Source organism: Nelumbo nucifera, chromosome 5 (genome assembly GCF_055504915.1).
Source record: "Nelumbo nucifera cultivar China Antique chromosome 5, China Antique-T2T, whole genome shotgun sequence".
NCBI classification, from domain to species: domain Eukaryota; kingdom Viridiplantae; phylum Streptophyta; class Magnoliopsida; order Proteales; family Nelumbonaceae; genus Nelumbo; species Nelumbo nucifera.
Window position 1 is genome coordinate 78,470,315 of NC_142653.1, and position 22,506 is coordinate 78,492,820.

Below are 22,506 nucleotides of genomic sequence, written 5' to 3' on the forward strand. Positions count from 1 at the left end.
AACAATTCATCTGCACAAGCCAACTCTGAATCCCTCAATCATCTTCTCAAACCCAAGTCCTAGGTCCCCTCAGATACACAAAAAGAGGAAATGACTTTGAATTTATCTAGGGAAAGAGAATACATTATCGGGAATCTGTCTTTAAGGGGGGTGTTCCCAAACCAAAGATCCTCCCAAAACAGAATTTTATTACCTGAGCACAGATCAAATCTGATGAAAGGGCGAAAGTAAGGCAAGACTCCAGCAATGGCTTTCCAAGGGGAGGAGTAAGTAGCCCTAGGGCCGACACCAGCATCCCATCTATTAGCTGCCATCCTGTGAATACTTTCCACCACCAAGTGTCACAAATTGTCCTGCTCTAGGGGAAACCTCCACAACCACTTTCTTAACAATGCTACATTTCTTAATCTAATATTGTCAATGCCTAGGCCCCCCGAAGTCCTTTTTCTTAATCTAATATTGCCAATCCCTAGTGAGATAATTTCTCTTCCACCTTGCTAGCTTCTTAGTAAACCTTTCTAAAACTAGGTACAAAAAACTTTTAGTTCTAAGATTTCCCCCTAGGGGCAAACCTAAATATAACATAGGCCAACCACTAACCTCACAGCCCAAAGACCTAGCCACCAATTGCACCTCATCTTCTCGTAAATTTACTCCTGCTACACAACTCTTATTCCAATTGTGTATATATAACATGTAAAATATCATACATATATTGTAATATATAAAAATATGTATATCCTGGTCTGGGCCTGCACACAGAAACTTGGGCCTGGAAATTTATGGGCCGAGCCGAGATGGGTTTCTGGGCTGGGCCAAGAATGATCACCCGTAGTTGGAAGGTTAAAAAGTTTGTGGCAGTCAATGGCAAGTTGTTGCTGATTGGGTTTTTATTCTTCCTGAAACTGCACAAGTCTGCTGTTCAGATTTAGGAGTTAATTTTAGGGTTGTTCTTGAAATGCAAATGTTGATTTATCCTTCCTCGGTGTTGTCTTAACACCTGAGCAGATTATGATTTTCTTTTTACTATAAAAAAAGAAGTGAAGCATCAAATTCTGATATTCTCTATTACAGAATTCAATTTTGATTTTAGGTAATCAGAATCTCAACTTCTTTGTCAGAATTGTATTTACATTCTCGACAATTCCCCCTTTTCACTTTTCTCCTTAAAGTAATTCTCACTATTTGTTGTTTTTTGGCATAATTCTTTTGCTTTCTTCATATGCTGTGATGTAGGTTACTTTTATTTGAACATTTGAGTATATAAAGAAGAAAACTGCTTCTTAGCAAATGAAGATTCAAGGAGACATAAGTGTTTATCATCTTATCAACAAGCTCCAGCGTAGGTATCAGATATTCTATCATGCGAAGGGGTGGTTGTCACTTTCTCAGTTTCGCATTTCTGTGGCTGGTATTTTGGGTGTGGGTGGTTTGTTTTTGGCTATTCGAGATGGTAAGTTGGGAAACTTCCGTAGCTTGCCATGGTTGTCTGAGGCAAAAGATGGTTCGGAGAAGTTGTATTTTGTAGCTGGATTACAAAATCTTGGCAACAGTTGCTTTCTAAATGTAGTGTTACAGGTAAAATCCATCCAAAGAATTGGTTTATCTTATTTAATCCTTACATTGGGTTTTATCACTGTTCATGGTGTCAAAAGATGTCTTTCTGTTTTGCACAGGCTCTTGCTAGTTGTTCTTGCTTTCTTCCTTTTCTCCAGAAAATAATTGAGGAAGAAGATTTGTTGGCTAAGAACATGCCCCTTACTGTTGCTTTGGTTGCTTTATTAGAAGGTACCATTAGTTGTTGTGAATTAAGTGAATATTTGAAATTGTAAAACTTATGTTGATTGAAGTTTTTTTAGTACCTACATTTTACTAAAGCAATGTCAATTTAAGAATTAAATTCTGAGTATACCATATTCAGTTATGCCCCTTTCTGTAGTGGAATGGTGGAATGGGATTTTTTTGGTACCTATATACAAACTTCAATTTGTCTAGCAGCCAAATACAATTGCCTAACAAAGGATAATCTAAATAGGAGGGGCATGGGCCCTTTATATGGTGAGATGCCTGAAGAGTCCAGTTACCTCTTCCTACTTTGTAATTTAATGGGAAAGATATGGCATCTTTGTCAGCAAGTGATTTCCTTTAAATGGTGCATGCTGGGTTCTGTTTTCCAGTTTCTTTCCCAATGGCAAGCAATGGGAATGACAAAGAAGGGCAAGGTCATTTGGGCAACTATGAATTTAGCTTGAGAGGAACTGTCACATTTTTGAATCTAAGATGCACACCGAAAATTCTGTCGTAAATCAAGCTTTTCATTTCCTTCATTCTTGACTCTTCACCTCTTCCCAACTTTTCTTATTATTTTCGAAGATTCTTCTATTCTTTCCTTCCAAACTTCCCAACACACTGCAAATGGAATGCAGCTCCACATCAGCTTGACCTTAGGACCACTCTCAACTCTTGGCCAAAGTCCAAAAGGGGGTTTAGATGCTTCTCTTGTTTTCTGACCCTTTTTTTGGAGATTTTTCTCATGAAGTCTAATATACAAAATCTCATCATGCATGGAGGTTTTGTATAGAACTTCTTTATATGTCATACAATCATACTTTACCTTTCCGAGAAAAAGCACATATAATATAATTTGGATAAGGCTTTGTTAAGTTAAGTTGAGCATATTGCTATCTTATTCTAATTGTTTTTTCTATTTAGGGGTGCCTCTGTAAGTTGTGGATGGTGCATATAATGGGACTTGATATTATTCACCTGTATGATGGCTGTTTCTTAGTCATTTAAGATGTGGTGGCTTCTTTGACACATTATTTCATCAAATGATAAAAACAAAATACAAGGCAATATTATTTGATTAAGTTCTCCAGAGTTATTCTTGAACATAGGGAGCTGGTAAAGAAAGGCCCAAGATGGAAAATTGGTATTAAGGAATCAATCCAGTTTTGGTTTGATAACTGAGCCTCTAAACCAAGTGGTTAACCCCCAATTGATAGTCAAGAATGCAAACTTAGTGAATTTATATCGAAGGAGAGTCTAGGATGGAACAAAGAGGAACTTCTAGAAAAAACCCTAGCTCCCTTATGGGAAAAGATTGTCATCCCCATCCCATCTACTCCAAAAGAGAATGAATTAATTTGGAACCCCGATTTGAAAGGAAAGTATACTACCAAATCAGCCTACACCCTAATGACTGGATTTTTAGAAAGGGAGTGGAGAAGCAATTTCCCAGAAAATTGGAAACTAATATGTCCCCCAAAACTTAGTGTCTTAATGTATTTGCTTTTTAATAAAAGATTATTGGATAGAACAAGACTCAGAAGATGGGGCAAAGATTGGATGCAGATTGTCCTTTTTGTGGAAATGAAGAGGATACTAATAATTTGTTCCTTCATTGTCGAGAGGTCTAACACATATGGATGTAGATTGTCGTATGTATTTTTGGCTTTCACAAGATTGCTAAGGACTTGAAAGCAACGACCAACTTACTCAACAGATAAAGGAACTAATTCAAAACCCGAATGGAGGAGATGTTGTTAGACAGTGTATGCCCTTAACTTCAATCAAATTGATGTACAGATGCATTTGTTGTAAATGAATAAAAGTACATTATTGTTTCATGTTGATATTGGTATGTTTCTATGTAATTACCCCTTAAATTGGACACTTATGAGACTCGTGTTAGTTTAGAATGTTCTCAGCAGTTGGATACACTTGGGGAGTTTATCCTGCCAAGGCTGACACTGATGTGCTACCAAAGTTGGGGCAACTTGTCTCAGCTGCTAGGGTTAGACTCGAAGCACATGCAATGTGTGTTTAGATGAAATACTGAACTTGGACCATTTTCCAGTTATGCCCTGGACCTTGGAGATTAATGGGAAAAACTGGAAAGTTACACAACCGCTAAACTTGATTATGGTATTGCACTAGGTATTAGATTGGACTGTCTTGGATATGCCAATCAGTGAGATCCATCAAGGGTCAAAACCTGGGTATGATGGGGCAGTCTGAGAATTCATTTGAGCGGGTGATCATAGTGATAGGAACGGCCTCTTTGTCGGGCAAAGTGAATGATAGGGCTTACACTCTCTCTAATGGAAACTTAAACTGCTAGTAGTGGATTTCAATTGTGTTTAAGATTTGGTTTTGCAAAACATATTTATAAGATATATTATTAATGTTTTATGAAAAATGTTTGCAAAATGTTTTTATTCCCGGGATCCATTCGAGTAGAGAGTGTGACATTGCACCTTGTAGGTAGGGGAGAGGTACTTCTCCGTCGGGAAGTGTTGTGATCATTATGGGCCGAGAGGTTAAGTGTAAGAGACCATTATAGGGCTGATTACTTGATGGGCTTTATCTTACTTATGTCCATTATCCTTGGATCTTCATAGGATGGCTGAACTCAAGGTTCATTTAAGTGTAAATGTTGGGTCCATATTGAGCCCATATTGATGTGCTCAGGGGTTCATTACGTTTAGCAGTGAATTTGGCCAGACCTTTTTTGTAGAGGCTGAGCCGAACCCATGTGGACTTATGTGAGGTCATTGTGAGATCCCACGCCATACAAATCAGGCCTAAGTTGGCCATGCAACACCCTTGGGTCATGAGCCTTATAGTTGGTGGGCCTAAGGCCCATAATTAATATGCTTAATTAAGTTGGCACATGACAAATCAATGAGGCGAATCTAGGTATGGAGAACCTAATCTTATAAGAAGATAAGGTATATATCTAATTAGAGTTCAGATCTATTAGATCTGGATTATCTCCTAATCTAGCTCTATAAGAGATTATAAGAGAGGAGGGGGTGGACTAGTCTAGGACAACTTCATATTTTGTAGTTTCTGGTTCTCTCTGCATCCTTGTCTCCTAGTTTTTCCCAGTTTAACACTTCAACATCAGCTATCTGGAACAAATATAGATAAGTTTTTCTTTTGATTTTTGCAAGAAAAATTCAAGGGATATCAGGCTCATCATCGGATCATCCTCAGTTTGATTTAAGCAGTTGGATCTCATTTTTCCAGAACTGTGTTGCTGAACCGGCTTTAGGAATACACTGCGCCATCTTCAGTGGAGTCTGGTTGTAGGACTGATTTGGGCGTGAACTTCCACCTTGGGATATGCGTTTGTGGTATCCATATCAGGTATACACCTCCCTCTTTATTTGGTTTCAAATCTGGTCTAGTTCAGCGCAAGACCGATCTTGAAAGATGCAGTTTTTCAAAACATAGGGTATTCGATTCCTAGAAGGAGTAGGAAATTTTTGAAATTTCGCCCAACCATATAACATGGTTCGGCCATCCATATGATGGATCCTAACCCTTCCAACAGGTGTATCTTTTTGAAGCCCCTGAAATTACCTTCCTATTCAACTGTGATGTGTTTTTGGAACTGTGGCCAGAACTAAATACTAAATCCTTTGAGTTGGTGACCTCTAGATTTTCTAGATTCAGCTATAATGGTGCACGATCTAGAGCTCCTAGCTCCTAGCTCCTAGCTAGATGACAGCTCGGATGTCGGTTGCTTGGCTGGTGAGTCGAGCTACAAGGAGAGAAAGCATAGAGAACTCGGGGTGGTTAACCTGGCATGGTCACTCCGATGCTTTAAGTTAGTATCGTACTTTGGTTCCGAGCTGAAAGCTTGAATGCAAGTAGGCTAGTGAGCAAGTAATCGCATGTACCTGAGTCTTGGGGGTTGATGCCCTTATATAGTTGGGCTGTCGTGGGTCTCGCGAAATGCTCCCGGAATCCTCAGCCCGCGATGTAGGGATCCGTTTCACTTTGGAAGGAGGGTAACGTATTAGTTAATAAGGCTTACCGTTTCCCTCCAAACCCCGCACTGAGGCATTCACCTCGGCAGGGTGAAACTCTGTGGCTTGTGCTGAGGTCCCCACCTCGACCCTGGCAGACTCTTTACTCTGATCAAATAGGCTGCCCGTGCTAATGCTAGACATGCCGAGCTACTTGGAAAGACAGATAGGAATTGGAAAGCAAAGACAAAACAAACTCACCAAGAAGATTGAAGGAAGCGAAATGACCTCGGACGCAAAGGCAACTAACACCGACCCATAAGACTGAAGCGTGACCTCAACAAACTCGAGCACACAATATATGGTGAGAAAAATGGGCCCCTTTGGCCCTTATTTATAGCCACTGCGATCGGGACTCAGCGGTCGAGATTTACACGACCCGACGACTCATGAAAACCGGTTGCACGTCTCCCGAGATCGAAATCGATTGAGCACGTGTCTTGACGTCCGCGGAGTTTATAAACGGCGTGGCGTCCGCGCGTACCTGGTACGCAATCTAGGGTATTCCCTAGTCTAGCCAAACAGGTCATGAAGGTCCGACCGAAGAGTTGCCCTCCAAACCGCCTGGAAGTCGTGCCAAATCCACCCGGGCTCGCCATGAACTCCCCGCACCGGATCAGGACCCCTGGCATAGGGAGTGGGGGGCAATTGATGAGGGGTGATTTGGCCTAACCTAATAAGTAAAGGACATGTGGATGCGGCCCGCCAGCCAGACGACAAATCAGCATGTGGTGCCACGTCAATAGATCGGGGGACCTCGGGTGCTTGGTCACTTCGGATCCGGAGCACCTCGGTACCCACATATGCCAAGGTGCCACATAACCGAACCTAGAAGCTTGCCAGTTGTCTCTGAATTTCTTGGAATCGCGCCGCGTAACTGTAGGCTTTATCCTCACCCCGCCCGAACCGGAGGGAAACGGTAAGCCTTATTAACTAAGACGTTACTCTCCTTCCAAAGCGGAATGGATCCCTACGTCGTGGGCCGAGGATTCCGGGAGCGTTTCGCGAGACCCACGGCAGCCCAGCTATATAAGGGCATCAACCCCCAAGACTTAGGTACGCGCGATTACTTGCTCACTAGCCTACTTGCATTCAAGATTTCAGCTTGCAACCAGAGTATGATACTGACTTAAGCATCGGAGCGACCTCACCGGGTTAGCCACCCCGGGTTCTCTGATCCTTTGTCTTGCAGCTTAGTCCATCTTGCTGCGTGACTAGTGTCCAGGTAATCTTCCAGCTAGGAGCTTCCAGATCATGCACTATCAAGCTACAACAAGCAATTTTTTTGGGTCTCGTGATGATTATGTGCTGTGGTGAGTAGCAGTTTCCACGATGAAGGCCTTTTTATGTTGTTTAATTTAGTTGCAGGAAATGAAGACAACAACTTCCCAACAGTCTGCAGTTGTGTTTCTAACCCAAGAAGTGGTTGTTTCATCTTCCACTGCATTATGTTCTTTAGTTTGAATTAGCGGCTGGTTCAGGTTATAAGGTTGGGTTACTGGTGTGGAACAGAAAAATAGAGAAGAGATTAAGAGAATAAAGAGAGAACTTGAGGAGAATGAGAGGTTAAGGAGTAGAGAAGAGAAGAGAAGAGAAGGGAAAGAAAGAGAAAGACAATGAAGGGGATAGGGGCGGTGCTGACTTTAACATGTCTGGCTGCAACAGCAGGAAATAGAAAAGTAAGAAAGAGAGGAGGAAGGAAGAATAAGGAGAAGGAAAAGAAGGGGGAGTTAGAGAAAAAAGAGGCGGTGGGAGAAAAGAGAGGGGAACAACGATAGAGGAAAAGAAATTGGGGTGAGACAGCTTCTGTTAAGGTTCTGTTGCTGAAAACAGAATTTGGGGAAGAAGGAACAAGGAGAAAGAAAGAGAAGAGAAGGAAAGAAGAAAAGAGAGAGAGAGAGAGAGAGAGAGAGAGAGAAAGAAAGTGATGGTGACTGTTGTAAGGTTGGGTTGCAGATTGGAGATAAGAGAGAAAGGAGGAGAAGAAGAAAGACCAAGGAGGAGACTAACGACTGACCTTTGTTCAGTTGGTGGATAGAGACAAAGATAGGAGCCAGTTGAGCTGCAGCTACTTTGGTACAATGATTGAATTGGGCAGAGGCGTGGGACTTAGCCTTGGCTCTGATACCAAATTGATGCAGCACCACGGCACCACCTATTAGAAGAAAAGAGGAAGACGAGAAGCAGCAGAGAGAGAAAACCAGTCAAAGACGAGAAGAATTTGAAAATTTTTATTTCTCAAAACATAATGTTAGGCTTTATAAGAAATTTAAAATTGAGAATTACAAGTAAACCCCTACTAAATATAAAAATAACAAATAACCCCTTACTAAAATGAAATATTGCAAATGAATCCAACAAAAAAACTTTACAAATGAACCCAAATCCTACATTAAGCAAAATAAATCCTAAACTAATGTCACCTGTGCCTAATGTAAGTGCAAAACATGTGGGGCACATCAATCTCAATGTGATCTCCATCATGAACCTTACTGATCAAAAAAATAAAAAGGACTCCATCATGAACCTTTTGTTCTCCCAAGGCAACCTGGGGTGTTTGCAAAGCTTCAAGTGAGAAATTGGAGAAAGGATTTCTAATTGTCCTTTTCTCCCTTCTTACTTTTTTCTCTTTCATTTTATTTGCATAAAGGGTCTGTACCTGGCTTATCTAATCTAGCAAACTCCCTTTTACTTATCTTCTCTTGTGGGTTAAATGTTGAATTGTGAGAGTGTACTACTTGCCCCCCTGATAGTGGTTGAATTACTACTATGATGTAATTTATTTCCCCAATTTCTCAGGGTTTTCCCATTGCATAGCCTCTAAATTTTTACACCCAATGAAAAAGCAATGGGCATCACTTGACCTTGAAGCATATTACTGGAAATTACTGGAAAAGCCTTTTCTCAGTTTGTGCATCTGGTTAATCTTTATTGGCTTCATGTTCTAGCATAGAGCTGCATCAAAAGATCTCTTGGACTTCCTATCTTTACCACTACTTGTTACTCCCTTGACATCCTGCGGTAAAAATTGCTTTCTCCTGTCACTTTACCTTCGAAATTGAAAGTTCTCACTCTGTAGTTCTTGTGAGGAATCATCCCCCTAATACTATGTAAGCCCTTTCAATTGGTGGTTATAATTTCCTATTCTCCTCATGCCTCTTGACATCATCCATACTTGAACCATTGGAGCATAATTGTTTTTAATGACATCTGTCTTCTTTAATGTCCTTTATGTTGTCTTTGCTAGACTGTTTGAGGATTTTGGGCATAATATTAGGTCAATCCTTGTTGCAACCTATTGATAAAAGAATCGTTTCAATCTCTCAAGTCAGGAAGGCTGATTTAGAGCAGGGGATCTTCCTTTGTTAAATCTATCAAATGGTGGGACCTGGGCTATTGCACCCATGACACATGGGGAGCTCAATCTTGGGCTAGGCTTCTTACATTTCACCATATATTGGTGGTACCTTTTGGTACATTATTTTCTTTATAGATGATGAATTTCTTAAATTGTTATGCATGTTCCCTCAGAAACCTTATTTTTGAATTCTTATTGTATTTAATAAGATGGGATTCTTCCTTGGTGGGTTTTTGATGATTTAATAATGCTTGTCTAATTCTTTACTAGTTTTTTCAACAGATTTGACAGCATAGGAGTCACCCAATTAACAGAAGTCATATTTTCTGCAGAGTTGTGTATTGTCCGGGATGGAAGAATGGTATTGAGTCCACGGAGAGTGATGTTTGCCATGAACCAATATATTCCTAACTTTAATTTAACAAGTCAGCAGGTGTGTTCGTCTGGTAATTTAGCATCTCTTATGACAATTCTTTTTTCAACACTATATCAATGTTTTAATCTGCCATTCAATTTCAAATGTAGGATGCAGCAGAGGCATTCCTTCACCTCTTATCCTCTTTAAGGGAGGAATTCTTAGAAGGCTATGTTCCACATTACAGTTCACTAGCAGATGTCTTGGCTCTTCCTCTTGATAGAATTTCTGTTATAAAGACAGGGGAAGACCAGAATGAAAAGAAAAGGTGGCAACAACACTACCTCGGACCATTTGATGGAATTCTTGGCAGTATTTTAACTTGTAAAAGTTGTTCATTTCAGGTAGACTGTCTACTTAGCTTGCAAATTGTCTTGTGGAAAAAAGTCTAAAGTGCCTGTTGAGTTTAGGGGTGCCTTAGCTAAAGTGAGGGGGCAATTATAGTTGAACACTTGGAGTTCTTAATAAAGAAAAAATGGCCTGATAATTCAATGCTAACTGCTGAATTCATCACATTCTTTTTAATGATCTAGAAGAAAGAATGGCAAATGAACTTAAAAAGTACTGATTTGATGGTTACTATTCGAGTGGGATTCAAAGAATAATGTTCTATCCAATTTTATTTACACCATCTTTACCTATATTCTTCCTATGATATTCTAAATTTCTTTTCTTGTTTGCATTCTAGGTGTGCATCATTTATCCCTTTTCATGTATTTGCAGCTCTCGATGGATTTTGAGTTTTTCCACAGCTTGAATCTCTTGCCAGTACTGGCTGGTAGTGCAACCATTGTATGTCCACTGGAGGTTTCACCATTTTAAGGATTTCTGTATGTTTTAATCCCCTGCTCGTTTTTCTATTGTTATCTTGAAAGTTTGTGCATAATGAGTTTGTTATTGTGTCTTGCCTTTTGCAAATATTCTCAGATGGCTGGATGTAGTGTTGAGGATTGCCTGAAGCAGTTCACCATTGCCGAGCACATAGAAAACTATCATTGCAACCGCTGTTGGCATATTTCTGCACAGAAATATTTATCTTCAACAGCTGGAAATGAGGTATTTACCTTATGTTATGGAATGTGCACTTTGCATTAAGAGATATCTAAGGTGCCAATTTATTTTAAATAAGTAAACCTCTACTTTCCCCAAATTTCTTAAATTAAAAGTGGCAATTGCTTGCTTCTTCCATTGGAATTCTCTTCCACCACTATACTGTTATAATGCAATGATTGCCCCTATCTAAAATGTTGCAACACAGCCATCAGTTCTCCCCTTGCTAAGACTCCATATCCAACCTGACTAGAGAATAAAGCAAATACTATGGATGATGATGGTGAATGAAGTCTCTTTGTTATTTCTATTATTTTAACAGATTGAAATGAAAGACTCAAAATATGTTCAGGTGAAGATATCATGGATGGAGAGTCAATTAGTTTGTCTGCCCGAAGGAAGAAAAGGTGCAATCTAGAGGGAGATTAGTAGTATCTTGCAGGAGTTCTTGAACTTGCAGAAGGAAGAGAATTCTCCAGAGAAGTCTACAGAAGAAGCATTGAGTTATGCTCTGGAGAAGGAAGTGGGTGTAGGTCTGATAGTGAATGGTATGGGTGTTGGGAAGATAACTTAGTGTGGATAAGGAAGAAAGGGAAAAGAAATTAGTAGCTGTTGTGAAGAAGAAACCAGGGGACTGCAGGAGAATAGCAGAAGACCTAATTAAAATATTTGAAATTGAAGGGTCCTGTATTGATTACTCCTTTTGAAGATTGCAAAGCTTTGATTGACTTGCTGGAGGATAAAGTGGAAGTAAGGGCACTTAACTTTCAGTCAGCAAAGGAAATGCTTACAATCATGAAGTGGTCCCCTGTGTCAAACACGAAGGACTTGGAGGTGATGGATGGGATCACTAATAGGATTGCTGGTTTGCCTTTCCATTTGGGGAAGAAAAAGGTTTTTGAGTCCATTGTTTCTTTGTGTAAGGCCTGGCTTGATGGTGTTTCCATATTAGACCTTTGATCAATAGCCATCAGATTGAGTGGAGTTAAACCAGAAGAAATCTCAAGGAGGATTGAAGTCTTTGCTAATAATTGCTTCTACTCAGCCTGGCTTCTATCATTGTTTTGATCATAATTCACAAAAAAAGAACTTGAGTAGAATTAGGATTTCCCTATTCAGGATGTATAAGTATACACTATGCCTGCTAAAACCCCTTAATTATATTCCTTAGAGGAAATCCCCTTTGATTTTGATTTTATGTGAAAGAGCTACTTTGTAAGAATTAAACCCAATAACAGGTATAAGCAGTCCCATCAACTTGGACTCTTGGTGGGTTATACCCATGAGCGGGTCCCATAATTGGAAGATAGGTCATGGGACCCATACACCATTGGGTACTTATGCATTTTAAACTTACACATCTTAACAGTGAGTCTCGTTAATCGATAAAAAGTGGGATCCACTATACTGATTTGGTAGTGGGCATGGCCCACTTTAATGTTTTAACAGTGGGCCCCACAAATAAATGGGACCCACTATACTAATCTGATAGTGGACATGACCCAATTTTATATTTTAAATTTAATTATTTTAACAATGGGCCCCACCGATGGGTGGGACTCGCTATGATGACTTGCTAGTGGGTGTGGCCCACCTTAATGTTTTAAACTTGAATATTTTAATAGTGGGCCTCACTGATGGGTGGGGTCACTATGATGACTTGATAGTGGGTGTGGCCCACTTTGACATTTTATACTTGAATATTTTAACAGTGGGCCCTGTTGACAGGTGGGACCCACTAGGTTGATTTGATAGTGGGTGTGGCCCACTTTAATGTTTTATACTGAATATTTTAACATTGGGCCCCGTTGACAGGTGGGACCCACTAGGTTGATTTGGTAGTGGGTGTGGCCCACTTTAATGTTTTAAACTTGAATATTTTTATAGTGGACCCCACTGACAAGTGGGACCCACTATGCTGGTTGTGCACTTGGATATTTAAATAGTGGGCCCCACTATTATATGCTGTTTAAATAGTGAACATGGCCCACTTTAAACTTAAATGTTCCAGTTATGGTGGGTGGGACCCACTAAATCTGCATTACTGTTATAACAGTAGATCTACTTGAATTTGGTGGATAGGATTCACCGATTGCAACACTGTAATTTGTTGTTGCAAGTAGGGGTGCTCACAGTCAGGTTAATCAAACCGTGGGGCTTTTTCTTGGACCGAACTGGTACTACCAGTTTTTGGAAAACCAGTAACCGAAACCGAACCGAAACCAGTCAGTTAACCGGTTGACTGGTTCGGTTCGTTGGTTTTTCGATTTTTTAATTTTAATAATATATATTATAAAAATATATATAAATATATATTAAAAATTATAAATATATATAAAATATTATATTTTAATTAATAAATAATATGTCATACATTATAAATATATTTATATATATAATGCATATTTATTAATTTATAGTATATAAAAAATATAAAAATATATATAAAATATATATAATATACATAAATGTATATAAAATGTATAGAAAATATGCATACCGGTCGGTTCGGTTAACTGTCGGTTTTCTATATTGGTTAACTAAAACCGAACCGGTACCTTCGGTTTTTTAAAAACACCAAACCGAAACCGAACCAATCGGTTTGGTTTCGGTCGGTTTTTCGGTTTTTTTTGCTCACCTCTAGTTGCAAGATAAGATGGGGACCCACCAACTCATGACAATTCACGACTGTCAATGGTGGAGTCAAATTATATATTTCTTTATGACTGAGGTGGATATGATCCACCAAATGAGTTTTAACTTGTACTGTGATTTGGTGTTGCAAGGTAAGATGGGGACCCACCAACTCATGATAGTTCACAACTGTCAATGGTGGAGTCAAATTATATATTTCTTTATGACTGAGGTAGATAGGATCCACCGAATGAATTTTTAACTTATATTGTGATTTGGTGTTGCAAAGTAAGATGGGGACCCACCAACTCATGACAGTTCACAACTGTCAATGGTGGAGTCAAATTATATATTTCTTTATGACTGAGGTGGATAGGATCCGCCTAATGAATTTTTAACTTATATTGTAATTTGTTTACAGGTGGCAAGCCAACATCTCTGTCCCATTTTCAGGTGTATTGATAGTGCACTGGTTCGCCTACTGAAAGTTCTTTGGGGTGGATAGTATGCACCCATCATCTCCCCAGTATTAATTAATTTTTTTTGTGTGGTGGATAGGATCCACTGGATGTATAAGAAAACAGTTGATATAAGACTTGGAGTTTAATAGGACTAGAGAGAGAGAGAGAGAGAGAGAGAGAGAGAAAGAGAGAGATAAGATAAGATAAAGATTAAAACTGGAAAGTATTGGAAGGGAGAGAGGAAGAGATCAGAAGGAAAGGAAGAAAATATTACCTGTCTTTATCCTCCTCTTCTTCAATCAAAATCGTAGCTCCTATTTTATTTCCTTTCTCTTCTGTCCTTTCTTTCTTCTCTCCTTGTCCTCTTATCTTCTGGCCCTTTTTTTTGCCGCCCATTTTCTTCTCCTCCCTCCCTTATATAGAGGACACAGTTATGGGTAGAGAGGTTAGAGCAACCTCCCCACTCTTCATACGTGGTGTGGTTGCTTAACTCCCCCCATAACCAGAATAAATTAAATTTTAATGTATGTGAAGTGGGCCGGCTGTCAAATCTGGCCCCTCAAGCCTTATATTTTTTTTACATCATATATATTATAATTTTTAATCCTAAACAATCGTCAATTGAAGGTAGCATGTGGAAGGAGTCCGGAAGGGAGGAGGAAGAGAGGGTAGAGGAAGAATACCTAGGTGGAGATCATCGATTGGCTAAAGTCAAATTGGCTGAGACTTGCACATTTTTGGAAGGTCTGAAAAAGAAGGATGTAAAAGGTATGCTAGTAGGGGAAAGTCTTGAGCTTGTAAGACAAGGCAAAGGAGGTGGGAGTAGGACCTATGCCAAAGTTCTGACAAATGGAGTAAATACAAAGGCAGTTGCTCAAGAGATAGCTGGGTTGGTGGATACCTTGACTAATGTTGGGCCAAATGTTGAGCCATCCAAGCCAATGAGGGATGAATTGGGGATAACACATGGTGCAGGGGATTATTTTAGAAAAAAATATCATAGTTGGGCTGGTGTTATTAAAGGCCGACTCTCATGGTTGGGCTAAGAAGTCTTTTTATCAACAACGAAGTGGTTCGAAGAAGGAAAAATAGGCGGACATTAAAAATCAGAGAAGAAAAAAGAGCCACCCTTCATGTAGTTGAGGAGGTGATTGGATGGCTGAAGGGATTTATGGATGGGGTGACACTCTCAACTAAAAAACAAGGTTGGAAGAGTTCAGTGGGAGCAGATGGTAAAAGATTTGAAGTTGAGATGAGGAGAAATGTGAAGGGTTGGTTTGTTGTGATCATTGAAATATTCGGTGACAACAGAAAACAGATGCTATGCGTTCCAGAGGGTAGAAAGAGAACAGGGTGGAGATTCTTTGCGGATTTACTACAGGAGTTTCTGTTGAAAGTGGTAGAGAGACAAACTCCAAAACATTGCAATGGGTGAGAGGTTTGCAACAAGGAGAATGGCAACGAGAATTCAAAGGAAGAAAAATAAGAAAAAGGGAGAGACAGAGGCTTTAATGTGTAGCGAGACTGTAAATCGAAAGGTGCTTTTAGATGGGGAAAAAGGAGTTGGGTAAAAGAAGGTAATCATAAAAACAGACAAAAAAGTTAAAGATTGGGGGAGAATCCTGGAGGCAATCGTGAAGAAATTGAACTTAAAAGTTTCTGTGGATATTAAGCCTTTCGATTGATAAAAAAATATTAAGCGTTTTGACGATTTGAAGCCCGTGCTATTTGGAGTCGATGAAGAAGTCAAGCTCCCTTTCCCAAATTGGTGGAGTCTTCAGTTGGCAGGATTAGGGTTGGAGTGCTGGCATATGTCTTGTAATCATAATCTGATCCCTGAAGGAATTCTTAGGCTTCAGCTTGTGGGACTCCCTTTTAATCTCTGGAATGAGGAATTTTTGGAAAAGATGATCCAAAGTTATGGGTGGAAATCTGATAGCATTTAATCTCCATGATCTTCATGCTGCGAGAATCAAAATCATGGGGTTGAAACCTGAAAAGTCCCTAGATGCCTGGTTCTGCTTGCTGGAGGTCTCTGGCTCAAGGTTTGAGTCCTGTTGGAAGCTGAAGAGTCACTGTGGGCGAAGATTACCAAGGAAGAAGACCATGGTACTTTTGAGGGTTGGGTGGCACGTGGTATGAAAATGTTCGGTCAAAGGTCAAGGGCTGTTGGCCAAACATTGGAGGTTAATGAAGAGGTTTCGCACGGGTTATCTGGGTAGTCAAAGTTTCTTCAAAGTGGTGAGCTAGGGACAAGTGAAAAGTGTTTAATGGAGGTTGATAAGTGTGGGACAGATCATCTAAGACGTCGGGTTCAACAGATAAATCAAAATTGAGCCAGAGATTGCCCAAACTGGATCGAGTTACAGAGGTGGGACCGGTTTTAAGACTTGGACAGGTAAATGAAAGATGGCCAGGTGACCTCTTAAATCATCACGTGACTCAAGTAGAGAGATTAGTTCTACCTTTGTTCAACATGATTGATTGACTGAAGCATTTGGCTCGTCCAAAAAGACTTTCGATCGGAGCTCAAGATCTCAGCGCTGGTGGGCACAGTGGAAGACAGGAAAACAAAGCTAGGAAATCTGGTAGAGGAAAGCTTCTAGGGCTCAAAACACCAGGTTTTAGAGAAGCGGAACTGTAGGTAAGAGCACCTTGACGGAGTTTAGAGATAGAAAGGGAGAAAGATGAATATGGGTGATTGCAAAGTTTGATAAAAGTGGCAAGAAGAAGATTATTGGCGGTCAAGGAGTTTCAACAACTGCAAGAAAGAAGTAGTACGGATGGGACTTGTGCCTCCTCTAAGCCCGAGGTTTCAGCTACAGTCAGTTGTGGCAGTGAAAAATCAGGGTTTTTGACTTGACAAGGATGTTTCAGTTGGTTCAGAGAGGCTGGAGGGGGGGGAGATGGAAAAAGGAGTGGCTGTGATGATGTTGAGGTTGCGAGTAAAGATGAAATTGTAGGCAAGGAAGCTTCAGGTGTTAGGAAAGCTACTGGTGAACAGGTTGACAACTACACAGAGAATGCTTTGCATTTTGAAGAGGTGAGGATTGGAAGGTTGGGTGTCGACTTGGTCTGAAGGAGCAATATTGAAGAGAAAGAAGGGGAATAGACCATCGGGACAGTCGGTAGGAAATCACGTAGCTCTAGATATCATAATATTGTGCATGTCACAAAGATTTTCTCTAGGCTAAAACTCGGCTTGACAGGGGTAGGACCTATAAAAAATTACAAATGGGTCTATAGGAGGAAAAGATTGAGAGGAAACGGGACACCTGTCTCTGATCATAGGGGGACATTGATGTAAGTTCAGCCTTTGATTTCCCTTCCGGAGAAAGAACAACAGGAAAACAAATTAAGTGGTGCGGGTTCTGAGTCTGATATGAACCGATTGCAGCAAAATAATGATGAAAATAACGAGGATTCAGAAACTCTCGAATCCGGTTGGGTTTGGAGCAAGCCCATTCCTCCTTGGGTTGGGTTTTTTTGTTGGGAAATTTTCCTGGAAAAAATAAATACAAATGATCTACTTCAGAAAAAGAGACCCAATTCTTGTTTACTTCCTAATAGATTTTCTCTCTGTAAAGATGATAGGGAATCTGGTTACCACCTTTTGGTCTCTTGTAAGGTTACGAGTGGGTACTCTCTCGATTTGGGTGTACTTGTAACCCTCCTGAGAGTGTCCAAGGTTTGTTTTCCCCTTTATTTTTCAGATGGCCTAAGAAGCGAGGGAAGATGATGCGGAGGAGCATTAGGGCAGCCGTGTGTTGGTCACTATGGGAGGAAAGAAACTCTCGAATATTTTCAGAAAAGGAAAGATCCCTAGAAGAACTATTAGACCTAATACTTTTAAGGGCTTCCCACTGGATAAAAACTATGGAACTGTTCTCAGACTTTCCTATAGCTGACCTGTTAAGAAACTGGAAAGAGATAGCAACCTCTACTCTTTGTAAGAGGACTCTTAGTCCCTTGTGGTCCCCTCCTCCCTCCGGATTTATAAAAGTGAATTTTGATGGCAGTAGCATAAGGAATCCAGGGCCCTCTGGGATTGGGGGAGTTTTCAGGAATGAGGAAGGGATTGTTATTGCTCTGTTCTCAGGCCCTATTGGAGAAGGAAACTCTATTAGGGCTGAGATCCTTGCAGCTTTGGAAGGGGTTCAAAGAGCAAGGGAACTAAATATCAGTCGGCTGATTTTGGAAGGTGATTCAAAGGTGGTGATTAGCTGGTTGAAGAAAGAGGACAGTGGCTTGTGGAGTTACAATAATGAAAAGAAAAAATTCTTATGGCTTTATAGGGGCATTGAAATACAATACAGCTGGGTGAAAAGGATTGCTAATTCTTTTGCAGATGGGTTGGCCAAGTAAGGGGTGAATAGGGAGGCTATTTTTTGGGCTAATTTTTAATCTTCTTTCATTGTAATTTACTGATGGGGAGATAAGACTGTTTATCTCCCCCTTATTGTACCTAAAGCTTCATAAATCTTAATAAAGTTTCTGTTATTGATAAAAAAAAAAAATAACGAGGATTCAGGTGGAGTGAATATTCAGAAAATAGTGGAAAGAGAGGTTACCATTGGTAAAAGCCTGGGTCTGTTCTTTTGGGGTGGTGAGGAGTTTGCTGGAAGGGCTTTTGAGGAATTCGAAAGAAAAAGAAAGGAAGAGAAGTTGAATAAAGCTTGTCAGGAAGGAGCAAAGTCATGGGATGAGGAGTTTTCAACCAAGGGAGATTCACTCACAGATGAATAGAGTTTTGGTTGGGCTGCAACCTGCAAGGAGGGGTTTTTGATTCGGGTCAGATGTTGGGTTGAGGGCCTTTGTATTCTTGGTATTTTCTTGGGGTGGGGTGCTTTACTTTGATCTTCGCTTAGAATGGGTGGGGTAACCTCATGTTTATAAAATGTGAGGTTAGCAGGTTTGTTTGGGGGCCTTGAGGCTGTTATTCTTCTCCTGGTGATGCCTTATCACCTTTATGATGCATTTCTTTTCTTTTCTCTTTAATAAATTTTTTTATTTATCCTTCGAAAAGAAAGTTATTAAAGGCCCCTATGGGTGGGCCTATTTCAGTTAAAGGGCCTAAGGTTGGGAGTGCTATTAACCAAACTGGGCTGGCCTTAACTGAATCAGTTATTCCGAAGGGTCCTGCGAATGGGCTTGTGAGTGGGCCCAAATCTGATAAAGGGCCAAAGGTGGGGAGGTGTTATGAGCAAGGTGGGCTGGATCAAAATAAGAGACCATGTGAGAGTTTAAGTGGTCATGTGACAAAGGGAAGGGTAAAAATGATGACCATCCTTTAGTTCTATCATCTTCCAAATCTAGTTATGTCTCAAAAAAGGCTGGTTCAAATGGGTCAACAGCAGTGAACTTTCTTTGGAGACTAAGGCTGTGTTCTTACTCTATAACACCTAAGCGCACTAATCCAAAGTTTGATCGACAGAGGGAGGATGAAGAGATCTTCGATTCTGATTTGGTAAATTGCGAAGAAGAAAAGGATGAAGATGAGGTCTTTTCTAGGGATTCCATTCTGGGTAGCGTGAAGAGTAGATCGGAGTTTCTCTCCCTAGCTTAGGCAGATCTCGGAACAGAGCTTCTTTTTGGAGAAGATTTGTTGTCTAAAGTTGAGAAATCTTTGGATCTTGGTAGGAGTGGGGAAATGGAAGGTCACCCCACGAACAAGGTAAAGGCTTCAATTAAGATTGGAGGAGAACCTATCTTGGGTCTAGAGCAAGGTGTCTGTAGTCTGAGATTAACTGCTTCCATTTTAAATGGCAAAGAAACAGACTATCCCTGTTCCCCTGTTAATGTGACACAAGTTGACTTGGAAGAGATTGTCCCTAGCAAAAACCCTCTCCCTTACAAGTTGGGTGGGATTGAAAATCTCTTGGTTCTTGGTACCTCTAGTTTGGTGTGTCAACCTTTTGTTTTTCATCAGTTTATTGTACTAATCTCCCCCTCCCTAGTTGTTGCTCTTGTCCAGCCTATACTTTGTCTAGTACAAATGCTGCCTGTCCCAGTGAACTGGAAGTAGCAGAAGTGATAGGGGATGCAAAAGGCTTACAACTCTCTGTGGAGGAAGGGGAAAGGATTTGGGGATTAATAATGCAGACCTTCTGGAATTCTGATAGAGGAGGAATTAGGTGCCAACCTTGAAGAGGAAGAGTAGGGAAATACTCCAATTCCTGATGCCTGGGTAAAGGAGAAGGAGCGCAATGAGGAAACTTCAAATGCTAAAAAATCAATTAGGAAGAGTAGGAGGAAGGGCCAGAAGAAAGAGAGAGTCACAAGCAAAGACAATAGTAAGAATAAGCTCGTAGGAGAGACACCCAAGAGGAGAAAGAAGTTGAGTGAGGTGAAGAAGCTTAGATGTGAAGTGAATTATGATAAAGGTTTCTTGGGGAGGAAGGGAAGCAATTGCTGGTCCAAGACCTTTCAAATTTGAAAACATGTGGTTATGCCATCCAGATTTTCAAGGATGGGCAAAGGAAAAATGGGAGGGCTTTCAGGTAGAGGGATTGATGGGCTTCAAATTGGCCAGAAAATTTCAGCTACTAAAAGAAGAGATCAAGAAGTGGAATGATTCAGTGTTTGGCAGGTTAGCAATAAGGAGGAGATTATGGATAAACTGGGGAGGTTGGACAGGTTGGGGGAAGACAGGCTTTTATTGAGGGAGGAGAGGGTGGAAAGAGAAAGGTTGGAATCAGAGTTGAAAAACAGAGAAGAGGAGAGCTGGAGAAAAGTCCTGAATGATTTGGCTAAAAGCAGGGGATAAAAATACAACCTTCTTTCACACCTATGCCAATGCAAGGAGGAGAAATTTCATCTCAAGAATTCAGGTGGAAGGGGAATTGATAGAATCTTGGGTAGAAATTCAGGAGAAGGTGTTGGCTTTTACGAGGCACTGTACACATCTTGATTTAGGAGAGGGTTGACACTTGGAGAGCTAGTACCAAAAAAATTATGTGAAATTCAGCAAACTGGATTGAGAGAGTTTGGTTTGTAGGAAATTAAAGAAGCTCAAAAGGCATCATGGGGACAAAGCCCCGGGCCTGGATGGATTTAATTTTATTTTCATCAAGGGTGGTTGGGATTGGCTTGAGAAAGACATTGAGAATATGTTCAAGGAGTTCCATAGAGAGAAAAATTTAGAGAAGATGGTGAATGCTACCTTCATTTCCCTAATTCCTAAGAAGGAAGGAGCAGTATAGTTGAAGGACTTTAGGCCTATAAGTTTAATCAGCATCCCATACAAGTTGTTGGCTAAGGTTCTATCCAAGAGACTGAGATATGTGTTGCATGAGGTGGTTGGGGAATCTCAAATGGCTTTCGTAGAAGGGAGGCAAATGCTAGATGGGGTCCTAGTAGCTAGTGAATGCATTGATTCCCGTCTAAGGAGTGGCAGACCAGGTCTAATTTGTAAGATTGATTTTGAGAAGGCCTATGACCATGTGGAGTGGGGTTTCCTAGAAGAAATACAAAGTTTGATGGGGTTTGGGGAGAAGTGGAGGGCTTGGATGTTTGCATGCATGTCTACTGTCTCTTTCTTAATATTGCTGAATGGAATCTCATCAGAATTCTTTCAGGCTTCCGGGGGGTTGAGGCAAGGAGACCCTGTGTCTTCTTTGCTGTTTGTTATGGTGATGGAGATTTTGAACCTAATACTAGAAGGAAGCGGACAAGTGAGGGCTTTAAGGTAGGAAGAGGTGAACCTTGCATTACTCATCTAAAGTATGCAGATGATACTCAGGTGGAACCGATGCTGAATGTGAGGTCAGTCTTGGCAAGTTTTGAGTTGCTATCAGGGCTGAAGATAAACCTATCTAAAAGCACAGTAATAGCAGTTGGAGAGATTGGGAGGGAAGTGTTGATGGAGTGTGCTTATGTCATGGAATGCAGAATTAGTGAGCTCCCTTTTACATATTTGGGAATGCTGATTGGTGGTGCAGTGAAGTCAGTGAATTTATGGAAACCGCTCTTGGAAAGAATTGAAAGGAGGTTAGATGGGTGGAAAGCTAAGTATTTATCTCTTGGGGGGAGAGTGACACTAATTTGAAGTGTTCTATCAAGTCTTCCAACCTATTACCTATCTCTGCTGAAAATTCCACCTAAAGTGGCTGAAAGGATTGAGAAGTTCCAAAGGGATTTTCTTTGGGTGGGGGAGGAGGGGGCAAGAAATGTCATTTGGTGAGCTGGGATAAGTAGAGTGATTTTAATAGGGCCCTACTGGGGAAATGGCTTTGGAGGTTTAGCTTAGGGAGAGAGAACTCATTGTGGAGGAGGGTTGTGGTTGGGAAGTATGGAGTGGTAAGATTCGGCTTGGAATCAAAGGAGGTGAGGGCTTCCTATGGGGTGAGTGTGTGGAAGGGGATCATGACCTTTAAAGAGGAATTCAGAGACCTAACTAGCTTTGTAGTAGGGGTGGATCTAAAATCAGGTTTTGGGAGGATGATTGGTGTGGGGTGGGTAAGCTTTGAGAGTTACGTCCAAGGCTGTATAGGTTAGCAAAGGCTGAAATTGCTATCAGTGACTATTATGAAAGAAGGGGAGACCAGTTGATTTGGAGTCCGAAATTCAGGAGGCCTCTGCTGAATAGGGAAGTTGAAGAGTGCATCTCTCTCTTAGAGAAACTAGAGGGTGTAAAACCTGCAATTCAGATGAGAGATGATCTCTGGTGGAAAGAGTGCAAGAATGGTAAATTCACAGTCAAGTCATGTTACATGGCTCTCAGCAGGTCTAACTCAGTTTCAAGTCATATTAAGGGTGTAGAGAACACTG

The 22,506-nt window shown here is 40.7% G+C and overlaps 1 protein-coding gene across 4 annotated transcripts in view; it reads left to right on the plus strand.

The window, feature by feature from the left end:
• The window catches only part of UBP27 (ubiquitin-specific protease 27), an 88,721-nt gene that overhangs the window by 25,310 nt on the left and 40,905 nt on the right, over positions 1 to 22,506 (plus strand). For all 4 annotated transcript variants that reach the window (XM_088887522.1, XM_010253964.2, XM_010253966.2 and 1 more), the window contains exons 2-7: positions 1,237 to 1,578; positions 1,677 to 1,788; positions 9,510 to 9,610; positions 9,703 to 9,936; positions 10,316 to 10,384; positions 10,520 to 10,648. In XM_088887522.1, the coding sequence (XP_088743648.1) occupies positions 1,291 to 1,578; positions 1,677 to 1,788; positions 9,510 to 9,610; positions 9,703 to 9,936; positions 10,316 to 10,384; positions 10,520 to 10,648 (933 nt within the window). In that variant the 5' untranslated portion in view covers positions 1,237 to 1,290. The remainder of the gene's footprint in view (positions 1 to 1,236; positions 1,579 to 1,676; positions 1,789 to 9,509; positions 9,611 to 9,702; positions 9,937 to 10,315; positions 10,385 to 10,519; positions 10,649 to 22,506) is intronic.